At 48.6% G+C, this 15,247-nt stretch overlaps 1 protein-coding gene across 8 annotated transcripts in view; it reads right to left on the reverse strand.

Annotated features, from left to right (window-relative positions):
- The window catches only part of LOC133510649 (zinc finger protein 521), a 173,750-nt gene that overhangs the window by 12,086 nt on the left and 146,417 nt on the right, over positions 1-15,247 (reverse strand). For all 8 annotated transcript variants that reach the window (XM_061838800.1, XM_061838807.1, XM_061838805.1 and 5 more), the window contains 2 exons: positions 13,353-13,484; positions 4,379-4,494 (listed from right to left, as the gene is read on the reverse strand). In XM_061838800.1, coding sequence (XP_061694784.1) covers positions 4,379-4,494; positions 13,353-13,484 — 248 coding nt within the window. The remainder of the gene's footprint in view (positions 1-4,378; positions 4,495-13,352; positions 13,485-15,247) is intronic.

Below are 15,247 nucleotides of genomic sequence, written 5' to 3' on the forward strand. Positions count from 1 at the left end.
AAGATGAGGACTTTATTTCCAAATAATAAATACAAACTAAATATTCTAATTATGATGAGATTACAATGCCACTTCCTTTTTTTTTCCCTTGTAAAATTCGGACCGTTGTTGTCGTTTACTTTCATTTTTGGGGACAAACGAAGGTGACCTCATGGACAGCCGAACAAAGTTGCAGAATTTGTTGCAAATCTTTTTTTCTGTCTTTGGCAAATCACCGTGGCAACGGCGAGCTGCCGGGAAAACTGCAGCAGTTAGTTGCATTATGTATTATCGTAAGATCATTATTAATGCAAAAACGAGATTTTATCACCGGCGGCGGCGCAGCCCCTCTCGCGTTTGTTTCTTTCCCGGCCGTCCATCCTCTCAATTTCGGCGGCGGGCAGACGCCTCGTGGCTGTTTACGCTGACCCGGTGACCGCCGCGCCAATAAATACGCTTAATTAAAATGCTGGAATTGGTCACAGCTTGGCAATCACGGGCGTCACGCGGGGAGACGGGACTCATTTGGGGCCGAACGTGATGCAGATGCGCGCCGGTCACTCGTTAAGGGCGGCGAGATTGCCGTTGAAGGGATCCTTCTGGAAGGTACTCCAATTAAGACGGGCGTCCTGCGGGGGACGTGGGGAGCCGGACGCCAAGCGGTCACCCAAATCCATTTTTTTTAAAGGGCTCCACCAGAACCGCTGATTAACCTGTGCAGATTTTGCCCGTTGAAATTTCACGGAACCTGACCAACGGGCGGAAAATAGCCGACGCCACCCGGCGCCGACTCAAGTCGGAAAAGTCGGTCAGTGATTCTGATGCCAGCAGAGAAGGTATGTTATATTTTGTAATATAAGCAGTATCATTTATCCATCCATCCATTTTCTTCGCCGCTTATCCACACAAGGGTCAGTGCTGGAGCCTGTCCCAGCTGTACACCCTGAACTGGTCGCCAGCCAATCGCAGGGCACATCGAGACAAAGAGCCGCACTCACAATCACACCTAGGGGCAATTTAGAGTGTCCAATTAATGTTGCGTGTTTTCGGGAGGTGGGATGAAACCGGAGTGCCTGGAGAAAAGTCACACAGTATTGAACCCGGGACCTCGGAACTGTGAGACCGACGCTTTCCACCGTGCCGCAGTATCAATTGTGAAATATTTAATTTCAACTTTGATAGAGTAAGTTTTTCAACTTTCTCTGTTTAGTAAATCGATTTTGTTAAAAGGTGGCACGGTGGTAAAGCGTTGGCCTCACGGTTGTGAGGTCCTGGGTTCGATCCCGGCCCCACCTGTGTGGAGTTTGCACGTTCTCCCCGTGCCTGCGTGGGTTTCCTCCGAGCACTCTGGTTTCCTCCCACATCCCCCCCAAAAAAACCACGCAACATTCATTTGACGCTCTAAATTGCCCCAAGGTGTGATTTTGAGTGCGTCTGTTTGTCTCGATGTTCCCTGCGAATGGCTGGCGACCAGTTCAGGGTGTTCCCTGCCTCCTGCCCGTTGACAGCTGGGATAGGATCCAGCACTCCCGGCGACCCTCGTGAGGATAAGCGACAAAGAAAATGGATGGACGGCTGTATTTTGTTAAGATGATTTCATCTCATGTCGCAAATTGAAGGCGCTTTCCAGCCTTCAGATAAATCGGGACATGGATGCCCCCAATGGCTCGGCTCTGCCACGCCGCATCGCTGCGGAATCCAAACTTCCGCATCCTCGCCGACTCGTCAGATTTAAGCTGCGGCTAATAGCGCTCGTCCATCAGTTAATGAATCTGCCTAATTAATCCGGACCGAGCGGCATCGCGGAGGAAGTTTGTTATCGGGTCTCGCGTCGCGGCGTGGCTTTGGTCGGCGTCCTGGGATGCTGGAGGTTTGCGTTTGGCAAAAAGTCGTACCGCAGCGCCGAGGGTCGGCGAGAGCTCGCCCTCCCCGCCGCTCTCCATCTAAACGGGGCGAGGGAGAAGGCGGGGAGGCCCGGGCGGCCTCTGGGGAGCGCTGAAAGAAACGCATCTGACTTCTATTGTTTCGTCTGTGAAGGGAAGGAGATTATTCTCCTTTGGAATGTGGATTCCGGGGCACAGCGGCCCAGGAGTCAGTCAATCTGACCGAGTCTGAGGGGGGCCGCCGGGCGGGGGGTCCTCGGAGGGCTGATTAGACGGATGCGCTCCCATCATCCGTCTCGACAGGCTGGCGAAAATTGGCTAGCCCCCTCGCAGGGTAGAGTTCACCGCTGGGGGAGGCACACTGGATACCTGTCACAGCCTTTGGTCTGTTCCAGGATCTCGCCGGCAAATGAATAAAATATCCCTCCCGCTCGCCTCTACCTGCCGCGGCGGCCCCTGCCCGCCCGCCGCCCTTTGACCCCTGCAACCACGGCGAGAGACGAGGAGCCAAAGCGTCGGGAGGAGAGCGCAAAGTGGAGACGCGGCGGACGCCGCCGGCCTCCGCTCCTCGCTTCTCGCGCCGCCGGAAGACGATCCCGCTTCAAAAGAGCGGCGCCGGTCGGGGGGCACGCCGACCGAGGGTGAAGGGCGCCGCGCGGGCGTTCGGACAATTGGCAACGTGCACTATTTGACTCAAAGTCAAGTAAACACACACTTTAAGTCATGAAGACGATGTCGCGTACGTTCAAGAGCCGTCCACTTTTCTCACAATTTGCTTTTCCACTTTTGTCACAGGTTTCATCCAACCACTCGTTCTTGTACAAATAAAAGCGTGACTGTCAATCATTTCCCGGATTCACTTCAATTGAAACTTTTTCCAATTTTTTTTTTAGCTTTATTCCTTTTTTTTTTAATTGAAAAAGGAGAATTTTATTCTTGTTATGATGCCTTTTTTTTTTCTTAAAAAATTACAACTTTATTCTTGAGCAGTGCTTACATATTTGGGGTTTTAGGTTATGGTTAGGATGAGAATTATATTCTGGTAAGATTGCTACTCACCCCCCAAAAAAATCTCGAAAGAATTTAATTCTATTCTTGTTTAAAAATAGAACTTTTTTTCCCTATAAAAAATAAGAACTTTACTTTGTTCATTTGACTAGTTTTTCCCCAGGAAAATAAAAATTTTCTGTGGTAAGTTTCTTTTTCCCCTCCAAAATACCCTCGAAATAATACTATTCTCATTGATTTAATCAACAACAATGCGTCGTTTTTCAACTTTTGGTCACACAAAAATAATAATGTGTCAATTATTTATTTTACATTATATATCTTGTATATTAATTTATTTATTTTGATTTTATTGTCGATCATTCATGGTCTATGACAATTCAAAATGTTGGTACAGATTTTCACAGGAATCGTGGAAGTTGACACAGTAGATTTGGCTTTGCGGGCCACATAACATCATGTGGCGGGTCCGATCTGGCCCCCGGGCCTCGAGTTTGACACCAGTGCTCTAGTGCATGTGAGCATCGATGCACTTTTTGTTTTTGTTTCTGCTCCGTGTGCGTTAAAGCAGCAGCCGTTTTGAAGGTTTACAATTGCAGCAACATCGAGGCTAATTTCCGCTAGCCCGTCTTTTGCGCTCTACGTCGGCGTGAAACCGGGCGTCCAAGCTTAGCCGAGATGCAATCAAACTTGAGTTGAGCGTGTCCTGTCTCACAATCACGCAGAGGCCGGTAAATAATCCAGATCCGGCGCTTGTTTAATTCATGCTGGCAGAAGTCAAAAGAGCATCCGATAACGACCACGTTCACCTTCCTCCCGGCCGCCTACCAAACCGGGGCGTCCGCGCGTCCTCCGGCTAGCCGCCGCTAATCCCGCGTTCGCAAAGTCGCCTTTGGAGACGAACCAGCGCCTCGTTTGTTGCTTTTTGCCCTCGCTGGCAAATGAGGGGAAAGTGCCAGTCATTAGAGCATAACAAGGTGCTTTATGGGGTGAGATTTTAATGATTCATCTTCAAACATTAATAAAAAAAAAAAACAAAAAAACAATGCCATGTGCACTATGGATAATCCCCCAAACACGCGCACACCCCACTAGTGTAATAAAATAATAAAGCCCATTTCATTTTTTTTCCACACTCCCTTAGGAGAAAAGAGGGGGGAAAAAAAGAAAATGGATTATCTTTCTAACGCTTCGAGTTCACAAGTCCAACTAGTAACTTTGTTGAAGGGCAGATATGCCCCCCACCCCAAGGAAAAGGCTCATATGTAGCCATGAGGCCTCTTCTGCGATGAAAAGTGGAGATGCAGCCCTTCTGACTGGCCCCGTCTCTGTTTTTGCCTCTGCACTGCGCGTAATTACCGCTTCAAAAAGCAGCATTGGGCTAATCCCCTAATTCCAGATATTTTACTGCTCCGCCGGTCTAATAAGCAAATCAAATCATATCTGGCCATCTCAAATGAGTTTTCCGACGGGCTGAAATAATTCCTCCGCCGGGCCGCGCGGCTCACCTGCAACTCCGTCTGGAAGAAGAACTTCTGAGGACACTGCGAGCAGTCGTAGATTTTATCCTCCTGCCCGTGAGCCGAGAAGATGTGCTGCTGAAGCTTGTTGGCCTGCACGAAAACTGCCCAAGAACAACAAGGGCAAGAAGAAGAAGAAGAAGAAGACGCGTTAAATTTTGGCGTTTCATTAAAAAAAAAAAGAGCCCCCCCCCCCACTCGTGGAAATGGGAGCGGGCGCCAGCCATCATAATTGCGTCTGCTGGGATGTCAAGCGTGCACAGAGAAGCAAGGGAACGCGTCAAAGGGCAACGAAAACGGCTTCGTGACAAGCCAGTGACAGTGTTACAACATTGTAATAACACAGCATTGAAAAACAAGTGATCACAAGTAATCTGATCGAACGCTCCTCAATGTCTTTTGGTCTTTATTTACATCTTTGGCTATACCAAACATACTTCAGGATTTGTTTCCCCCAAGTAAAAAATAACTTCTTCTTTTCCCTTCGGCTTGTCCTGCTAGGGGTCGCTACAGCGTGTCATCTCAGATGAACGCATATTTGTTAACCAATCTTAACTAGTCAGTAGATAATTAATAATAATAAATCATACTAATTAATTTTTTACTTGTCTTAATATACCAAAAAAATTCAGTGAAAATAATAAATAAAAAATCAAATATTCCCTTTTCCCTCTCTCAAAAATATGATGTGAATCTGGTGTTAAATTGTTTATTAAATAAGAATTAAACCTTTTGTCATGAAAACAACTGTATTCTACTAATATTACACATTATTCATGAATTATTATTTTATTAATTTTACTTCATGACACTTTTCCCCCCCAAAACAACAACAAAAAACCCTACAATATATGGATATATTACTAATAATGATTGGACCAGCAGGATGTGAGGGAGTGTCCTAACATGGCACAAAGCAGAAAAATTGTAGGTTCGCTGATCAAGAATTTAATGGCTCCCACTGATGATGATTTGTTGGCCTGCACAAACACTCAGAATAATATTTTTCTTTTTTTGCATGCATTCCATTTTGAGGGCTCCACTCGCGCAAATGAGAGCGGAGACCTTGCTGCAAGCATTACCGCAACAAAGGCGGCGTCGTAATTGCGTTTGCCCGAATGGAAATTGAAGAGAATATGTCAAATGGCGAGGAAAATGACTTAATTACCAAGTAACGAGCGCCGCATCTGCAATACAACAACGCTCTTATGCGATATCGTTGAAAAAACAACAACAACAACAACAACAACAAAAAAGACGTCGCCACAGAGATGTTATCGGTAACGCCACAATGGTCAAATCCACGGGCGCGAGCGCTCCCGAAAGCATTTTGCGTGTCGGGAATAACAACGCTCCTTATTTAGCGCCGCGGTGGGAACAACAAGGCGGGACATAAACAAGCGCAAAAATTGGCATGGCTTCAAGTGCAAAACATGGCCTCCATTAGTCTACAAGGCTAATTATATTGACAATATAAATATTCATCACGTTGCACGCGCTACTTATTCATGCCGCCACCCGTATGAACACGCTCACACTGATGCGCACGTATGTACATACAGTATACACACACACACACACACACACACACACACACACGTATGTATGTTTTTGTATGTTTTAATGAAGCCGTAGTCCACGGTGGCAGAGCCGAGGGGGGACGGCAAGCCGTGCGGGTCTTGAGTGGATGTGCCTTGAATGCGTGGGTGTGTTTCGACGTCCTCCGAGGAGCACTTCAAACGTGTCGTTTGTTAGCCCGGACCCCCGCGCCTTAATGACGGCCGTCCAATCTCAAAGGCGCAAAAAAAAAAAAAAAAAAAAAAAAAATCGAGTTGGAGCGTGGGGGTCTTCATTTAAATTTCTCATCGCTGAAAATAACTTTTCAAATGAACGGAAGACGGAGCCACGCGGAGAGGGAGGGAAGCGTTCGGGCACGGGAGGGTGAGACGGCGGTGGGGGTCGCGGGGGGGGGGGGGGTCGCCGGCCCCCCTCCCCACCCTCGCGCGCTAAACTTTGAACTCACCTGCGAGCGGAGGCCGTTAGGGCCGCACGGAACAGAAAAAAAAAAAAAAAAAATTACACTTTGAGATTAAAGTCGTTCTATTAGGAGATTACAGGAGGACACTTGAGAAAAAAAAGTTCGACATTTAAGTTAAAAAGTTAGATTTTATGTTATTTTTTTAAATGGTAAAGTCCTAATGATATGAGAATGAACTTGTATATTTTTCAAGTGAATTTTTAATCTCATGAGAATAAAGTGTTGCTTTATTAAAAAAAACATTTATAGTTACCAGAAAAAAAAAACTATTATACATTAAAATAATGGCATAGTATTATGAGATTTATTTATTTGGATTCCCCCCCCCCGCTTCCTACTACTATTGAATATGTACATTTATGAACTTCTTTTTTTACATTTTGTGTTTTTTTTTCCGTCATTTTATAAAGTGTTTATTCGTTTTTGTATCTTGAATGAATGAAACAAATAAAAGCGAGAACTGTCAGCAAGAAGTGTTCAGTTCAGGGTGTACCCGGCCTGCTGCCAGTTGACAGCTGGGATAGGGTCCTCGTGACCCTCGTGAGGTTAAGCGGCAAAGAAAATGGATGGATGGAAATTCTATTGAAGTTTTATGATCACTCTTGTTGATGTGTCTTGCCTCCTTTGTACAGTGAGAGTATTTTTGCCCTCCCGGTACTGCAAGCTTTGTCCACATGAAAAGCAGCAGTACCACGAGGGGGGTCCTGTTGGGTTCTGGAGACCTGGCCGGCGCGTCCTCTCGTCCGCCTGGCCCCAGCGAAATTTCGGGACGATTCCGTCGTTAGCCGAGTGTTTTTGTGCAACTGCGAGAAACTCTCATTATGTCTCAGGCAAATGGAGGAAGAAGTCTTCTTCTTCTTCATTTCCTTTCGGCTTGTCCCGTTCGGGGTCGCCACAGCGTGTCATCTTTTCCCATCTAAGCCTATCTCGTGCATCTTCCTCTCTAACAGCCGCTGTCCTCATGTCGTCCCTCACAACATCCATCAACCTTCGCTTTGGTCATCCTCTCCCTCGCTCTCTTCCCTGGTAGCTCCATCCTGACCGTCCTCCTGCCAATTTCCTCACTCTCTCGCCTCTGGACATGTCCAAAGCATCCAAGTCTGCTCTTGTCTCCAAAACATCCAACTTTGGCTGTCCCTCCCTCCCATGAGCTCATTTCGAATCCCATCCAAGCTGCTCACTCCGAGCGAGAACCTCCACATCTTCATTCCTGCCACCTCCAGAAACAGCGCATGTAGTGAACGCGTTAAAAAAAACAACCGTAGTCTCTTTCGGCTTGTCCCGTTAGGGGTCGCCACAGCGTGTCATCGCAGATGAAACGCTCATATTTGTTTGGCACAGTTTTTACGCCTGTTGTTTCTAATCCGTACATCACGTCCGACCTCTTCGGCTCATCTTCATTCCTCTCCTTTCCAGTGCTCGCCTCCACCTTTTCTAATTGTTCCTCCGCCTGTTCCCTGCTTTCACTGCAGATCGCGACATCACCTACGAACATGGTGGCTTTCACGGCAACAGCTTCGGATCCTTGGCAATAACGCAAACAAATCCGCATCCAAAGTGGGAAGCCGCCGTCATCTCCGCTTGGTGAGAGACCGAGAGAAAGAAAAGGAAAACTTAGCGGAGTCGGCGGGCTCACGAGGGTGTCGGCGCTGACGTGGCCGCGGGGGCCCAAGGTCTCCTCGCTGTGGGGGAAATTAAGCCCTCTGATTGGCTCTCAGGGACCCTCCCGTGGCAGACAGCCCCAAGCTCATCTTTATTTCGGCAGGGTGCTGCTGCACTGCACCAATATTAAGTTGTTTGTTTTGTGTGCACGGAGGTCGACTAAGTTAACACGGCTCTGCCCTCCTTTTCATTGATTTATCCGTCGAACCCACGCATTTTTTTTGTTTCGACTTGATAACGAATGCGAGGGCTGTTCCGCAGCCAAACAAGTCCAATGACCGTTTCGACAAGGTTGTCCATTTTAACGAGCAAGCGAGCATCACTCGTGATGGCAGCGGACGGCGCAGGAGCATCGTGGCCTTAAGGGTTCTTGGTTTGAACCTCGTGCACAGAATTCGTCCCATCTGCGCTTGCCTGGGGTTTTTCCCCCTCCTTCCACATTCTGAAATCTCGCACGTTCCATTCATTGAAGACTCAAGCGCGTCCAAACTTGGGCCTCCGACTGTGAACGAGGCGCACTCTCCGTTCCAGGAAATACGGTAATTGAAATCCCCGCATTGGCGACATTGCGGCGGATTCGCACGGCGCGCCGTACGTTTTCAAATTCCGCGTGCGCTTCTTTCATCGGGCAGACTTTCTTCAGTTTTGTTTGTCTTAAGCGCACATATTCCCAACCGCAATTTCCCGCGCAGGCCCGCCCGGTTGGCTGGCTGGCTGGCTGGCTGGCTGGCGGCTCCTCAGGGTGCAGGCAGACACTTCTAGCTGCAGGCTCCCCCACTTCTGAAACCTGTCAAATGCGTCCTGGGAGAGTGAGCCTCCCTCTCATCATCCAGGGGCTCGTGGACTTCTCTCTCTCTCTCTCTCTCTCTCTCTCTCTTTCTCCATTTGCTCTTCCTCCTCCTCCACGTCTTTCCGCACTTTCATCTCACATCCAAACTTGCCGGTTGCAACCTTCTCAGCCTCCTCCCAAGTTTTTTTTTTTTTTGGTCTCCTTTTCTCCTCTATTTGGTCTCCCTTCGTCTGACTTACTTTGACGTTGACTTTTCCCAGGCAGTCACTTTTTGGGGTGAGATTTGTCCTCCCCCCTGTGGTGGTGTCAGAGAATGCGAGCCCGCTCGGACCTCCCACCGTTCCCCACGAAACGTCATATCTCCAAATAAAATGTGAGGATCAGAAACGGAATCGTCTTTATTTTGCCATCAGCCTCAGATGATCACCAGAGTCAGTCGCGCTTGTCCCTCACACTTGCACTTGCACTTCCCGTCGCAGAGCACAAATGGAAGCCAGGGGCTGCGTCCAAGCAAGCGGCTACTCGGTGTTGCCATTTTGGACTTTGTCGCAGTAATTAGCATCGAGCAAACATTTAAAAAAAAAAAAAAAGGGAAACACAACAAAACGAGCTACTAAAGACTTGCGGGGACTTGGACACTCCCTCCACGGGAGGAGATCTTCACTCCTTTGTGTCCCAATTGCAGATGAATGTCATTTTGTTAAAAAAAAACAAAACAAAGATTTCTGCGTTCATTACTCTCCCGTTACTTGTATTACGTTCCTTACACCTGTGCGAATAAAGTAAGTAAAAGAATGGATGCAATTTCAATCATAATTGCACACTAGTTACACTGTTAGCATGCATGCCAGCATATGGGTAAGTTACCATATGATGGCGCTCACGAGGCAGTGAGGAACAATTGCATTTCAACTTTGCAGGAGGCGGGCTACACCCTGAACTGGTCGCCAGCCAATCGCAGGGCACATAGAGACAAACAGTCGCACTCACAATCAAACCTTGGGGCAATTTAGAGTGTCCAATTATTAGTTGCATGTTTTTGGAAGGTGGGAGGAAACCGGAGTGCCCACCCGGAGGAAAGCCACGCAGGCACGGGGAGAACAGGCAAACTCCACACAGGTGGGACCGGGATTGAACCCGGGTCCTCAGAACTGTGAGGCCAACGCTTTACCAGCTGATCCACTATTCCACCATCATGAAATACATCCATCCATCCATGTTCTTAGCCGCTTATCCTCATGAGGGTCGCGGGAAGTGCTGGAGCCTATCCCAGCTGCTAACGGGCAGGAGGCGAGGTACACCTGGACTGGTCGCCAGCCAATCGCAGGGCACTTGGAGACAGACAACAGTCGCACCCACAGCCACACCTAGGGGCAATTTAGAGTGGCCAAACCTACGCAGGCATGGGGAGAACATGCAAACTCCACACAGGCGGGGCCGGGATTGAACCCGGGTCCTCAGAACCGTGAGGACAACGCTTTACACCATGCCGCTCATATTTTCATGCAAATATAATATCACGTGTAAAGACGAACAAAGCCAAAACAATGTCTATTGTCATCTTTGGTGGCATCTAGTGTAGACATTGGAGACATTTAAAGATTTTTCCCTTCACCTGAATTGCTTTAACCCAATTTGTCGAATGCAGAAGTCGCTTGTACATGGACCAGATTTTCGATGTTACCAAAGCGGTAAATAGGCAAACAAGTCTCAGAGGTAATTCGCATAAATACATCAAAATATAATAAAGTGTTAGCCAACCACTTTGATCGCGGTTGTTTTTCCACTTGCCGCAAACGATCAAACTTGTGAGCGTTCAAGGAGAATCTCGGAGGCCTTCAGGGCCCGGCTGTCTGTCGACTGTGTGACCACTGTCCTGAGGGTCCGCACCATCCGAGCACTTCCCTCGAACCCCCCCCCCCCCCCCATTCTGGTGCGCCCTGATCGATATGGATGCGGAGGGAGAGCGGGAAGATGGGGGGGGGGGACCTGCCTGTCCGTCAAAGCCGACAGAAGAAAATGAAGGCTCGGAAGGAGGAGGCATGCCCTGTATTTTAAATGCTCACGTCGGCCAGGGAGGGGCGGGCGCATATCAATAAAAGGAGCGATAAAGCCGACGAGGAGAGGAGAGTGGATGAAGACGTTAAACAAAAAAAACAAAAAAAAAATGGGAGCTAATGATGTTAATTGATGTATCAAGTGTGTTGGGCAAAGAGAAGGAAATGAGCTGAGAACTTCCAAAGTGCAAAAAGAAGACTAAAGAGCTGAGGCGGGCAAATAACAGTGAAGAGCCCAAGTTAACGACTTTGCAGATTTCATTATGGAGATAGTTAACCCTGTTGACACTGAAGGAGGGCGCTCGCTCTCTCTCTCTCTCTCTCTCTCTCTCTCTCTCTTCTCCAGAGGAGTTCGCTCCTTCCACCTCCACGCGCAGAGACAGATGAGATCATTACAGCTATCAGCGCCACTGCCATCCACAATTAGCACCCCCCCCAACGCCGAAAACCCTGCAAATACCACCTACTCTTCCTCCGCTCGCCTCTTGATGTTGTGTCCCCCCTCCCCCCCCCCCTCCTCCTTTCCCCTCCCGACGCTTCCCGAAGCCGATTGGACCCAATCAAGTGCGCTTCGCTGTCGTCCGCCTGCCTCCTCCGACCTTCCGCATTTACATTTTTAACGCTTGGCGGCGCGACGCTTATTGGCAATCGAAACGCTGACGACGGCGCCGAACTACACGTTTGCATCGCAAGTGAAACGCTAACTTGACAAACTGTGCGCCACAGGTCACAAAAACATCCATCCGTCCTTTTACTTTGCCGCGAGCGCTGTCCAGGTGTGTCGTGGGAAGTTAAATAAATTTATGTAATTGCTAAAAAAAAATATATATATATTTCCAAGAAATAATGTATCTTTATTCATCTATTTATGCCAGTGATGCACAATGACAGACAGAACAAAAAAAAAATCCTCTTCTATTAGATGGCAGGAAGTACATACAGTAATTAATCGATCCATTTTGGGTGACATTTACTTTTGTTGGTGTGCTGTAGGATTTTTTCAATTATAAAATATGTACCTTGGCGCTATAAAGGTTGGAAATAACTGATTTAGAGTGTCCAATTAATGTTGCATGTTTTTGGGATGGGGGGGGGGGGGGAATTGGAGTGCCCAGAGAAAACCCAGGCGGGCACGGGGAGAACATGCAAACTCCACACGGGCGGATCCGGGATTGAACCCAAGGACCTCACAACTATGAGGTCAACCAGCTGATCCACCGTGTAAAATCGAATGAAGGTGACATGCATGTGAAATTTAATGGCTTGGTGATGAAGTGCTGCCTTCGAGAATGAAAAACGCAACCATTTCCCCCCCCGGCCTGCCATCCGCTCGCTTATTCTCTTTAGACCGGTTGCAACCTGCCGCAAGTGGTCGGCACTCACCTCAACGGAACGCCAGCGGAACGCAAAGTTCGTAGCAGAATTTGGCACAGTCATGAAGATGCACGTTTGGAATTTATTTAGCATTTTACGATACATATTTTGTTGACGCCTTTACTGGTAAACCGGGGGTCGTGAGTTCGTATCTCCTGAGGGGTTGCGTCAGGAAGGGCATCCGGCGTAAAAACTGTCCCAAACAAATATGAGCGTTTCATCTGCGATGACACGCTGTGGCGACCCCTAACGGGACAAGCCGAAAGAGACTACGGCTGTTTTTTTAACGCGTTCACTACATGCGCTGTTTCTGGAGGTGGCAGAAATGAAGATGTGGAGGTTCTCGCTCGGAGTGAGCAGCTTGAATGGGATTCGAAATGAGCTCATGGGAGGGAGGGACAGCCAAAGTTGGATGTTTTGGAGACAAGAGCAGACTTGGATGGTTTGGACATGTCCAGAGGCGAGAGAGTGAGGAAATTGGCAGGAGGACGGTCACGATGGAGCTACCAAGGAAGAGAGCGAGAGAGAGGATGACCAAAGCGAAGGTTGATGGATGTAGTGAGGGAAGACATGAAGACTGTAGCGGTAAGAGAGGAAGACACACGAGATAGGCTTAGATGGAAAAAGATGACACCCTGTGGTGACCCCTAACGGGACAAGCCGAAAGGGAAAGAAGACTACACACGCAGTTCCGGCAGATGTGGTGTTTGGCTAGTTTTCTACATGGTCTATTTGGACGACTTCAAACGAGCACGGACCAGGTACAACCGATGTGCGTTTTGCGTTGCGGAATTTCTGACCTGATTCCAACGGAGACCATGTGGTGTGTCTCCCCCCCCCCCCCCCCGCCCCCTTTTTACGCTCCAATGATGAATATCCAAAATTATGCCACCTGAGAGCTCGGCACTCCGGTCACAAATTTGCGGGTACACGCTGGACAGTCTGCCGGAAAAAGCCAATCTCGCTCTCTCTCGCTCTCTCTTTCGCACACATTCAAGCGTGTTCCATTTTGACCTTTTCCACTCTGCTCAAGACACACACCTGTGAAGCAGACAGGACACTTGAAGGTTCCGCCCATCCCCTCGAAGCTGTGCTCGATCAGATGGCACTGAAGCTTGGCCGGCGAGTCGAACGACTGACTGCACAGTTTGCATTCGTGGTTCAAGCCCTCTTCTGCAAAGACGACAAAAAACAAAACACAAGGATAAGACACCAGGCATGAATCATTCACAAACCCGTCCACTGAATTTCATTCGAAAGCGTTCGTTAGTGAAGATGAATCAAAATCTGAACAAAATGCACCGTATTTGGTCACAAAGAGGTTTATATTCTAATTAAATAGGATTCTAAGAATGCAGCATTGTGAACAGGTCAAACAAGTAAATTGAGTTATCCTCGTTTTTTTGTCCCGTCTTAGTTTATGTTTCATAGTCATAGTCAAGTCCTAGTCACGTTTCCTAGTTTGTCTCCTAGTCATCTGACCTCGCTGCATGTCTTTTGGATCCTGCCGAGCCTAGCGTTTCTTTACCTCTGCCTTCTCGGACTGCTTACACCGTGTATGACCCCGTTCCTTGAATAAACCGGGCCTAACATCGCGCCCTCGTCTCAGAGTCCTGCATTTGGGTCCAGCCCCGCACCGACAGTTCGTGACAATCACTTATACCTTTACAAGATAAAAAAAGTGGACAAATCTTCACCTGAAAACATTCTGCTGATCAAATTCCAGCTGATAAATAATCATGAAAGCTACGCATGCTACCAAATCATATTTCACGAAGACGGTACATCTCTCGTTTCCAGCCCGGATGACATCTCAGCCCCAGAAAAGCACCCATGCACAATTTATCCTCTCTGCTTTGCAACACTGGAATATACCAGGATGCCACTTGGCTTAAATCATTTAGACAAACTCCACACATTCATTTTCCGGCACAAAAATATCTTGCAGAGTCAGGGTTTTGCAGAACCACTCGAATATCCAGCATGTCAATAAAATACCGACGTCGTCCGCTGTGGGGCCGGACCGATTCCCGGTGAAACTCCCGATGGTCAGCTTTTTGCCAGAAGGTCTCGGGACGCAACTTCAGGGTTTAACCAAGGTCTGTGGAACTCAGGGGGGCCCGCATAGCCTTTAGCCCAGATAGCAGTAGGATTGTATTTGCATTCACACGTATAATTATGAGTGCAAGGCACATGCAAATCAGTTCTGCCAGAGGAGCTTGGAAGGAAGGCAACCGGGGCATGTCTTTTAGTGACTGTACCATCCATCCATCCATCCATCCATCCATCCATCCATCCACCCACCCACCCATTCAGCCATCTTCCACCGCTTTTCCGGGTCAGGTCGTGGGGGAAGTAGCTTCAGCAGGGGATACCCAGACTTCCCTTTCCCCAGCCACTTCTTCCGGCGGATGGAGGGATCCGGAGGCATTCGCAAGCCAGCCGAGAGACATAGTCTCTCCAGCGCGTCCAGGGTTCTCCTCGGGGTCTCTTTCTGGTGGGACATGCCCTCCTCGAGCCGTCACCTTATTCTAGTGGAGGTTTTTTTTTTGTGTCCTGATGATCCCAGGAGCAACATTGTCTGGGGCTTCATACCCCTGGCAGCGTCACCAATGGCAAACAGGTCCAAGGTGAGGGACCAGACAAAGTAGGACTCCAAAAACCCCAATGATGACTACAAAAATTGGATCTTGGTTTTTCTTGGCCGGACCCGGGTCACCGGGGCCCCCCTCTGGAGCCAGGCCTGGAGGTGGGGCTCGAAGGCGGACGCCCGGTGGCCGGGCCTGCACGCGTGGGACTCGGCCGAAAGGGTAACATGGGTCCCCCTTCCCATGGGCTCACCACCTGCGAGAGGGGCCAGAGGGGTTGGGTGCAATGTGAGCCGGGCGACTGTAATTAGTCAGGCAGTTGGAGTTTTTGTCACTGGCATTTGCCAG

This window comes from Syngnathoides biaculeatus, chromosome 13 (genome assembly GCF_019802595.1).
Source record: "Syngnathoides biaculeatus isolate LvHL_M chromosome 13, ASM1980259v1, whole genome shotgun sequence".
Classification (NCBI taxonomy): Eukaryota; Metazoa; Chordata; class Actinopteri; order Syngnathiformes; family Syngnathidae; genus Syngnathoides; species Syngnathoides biaculeatus.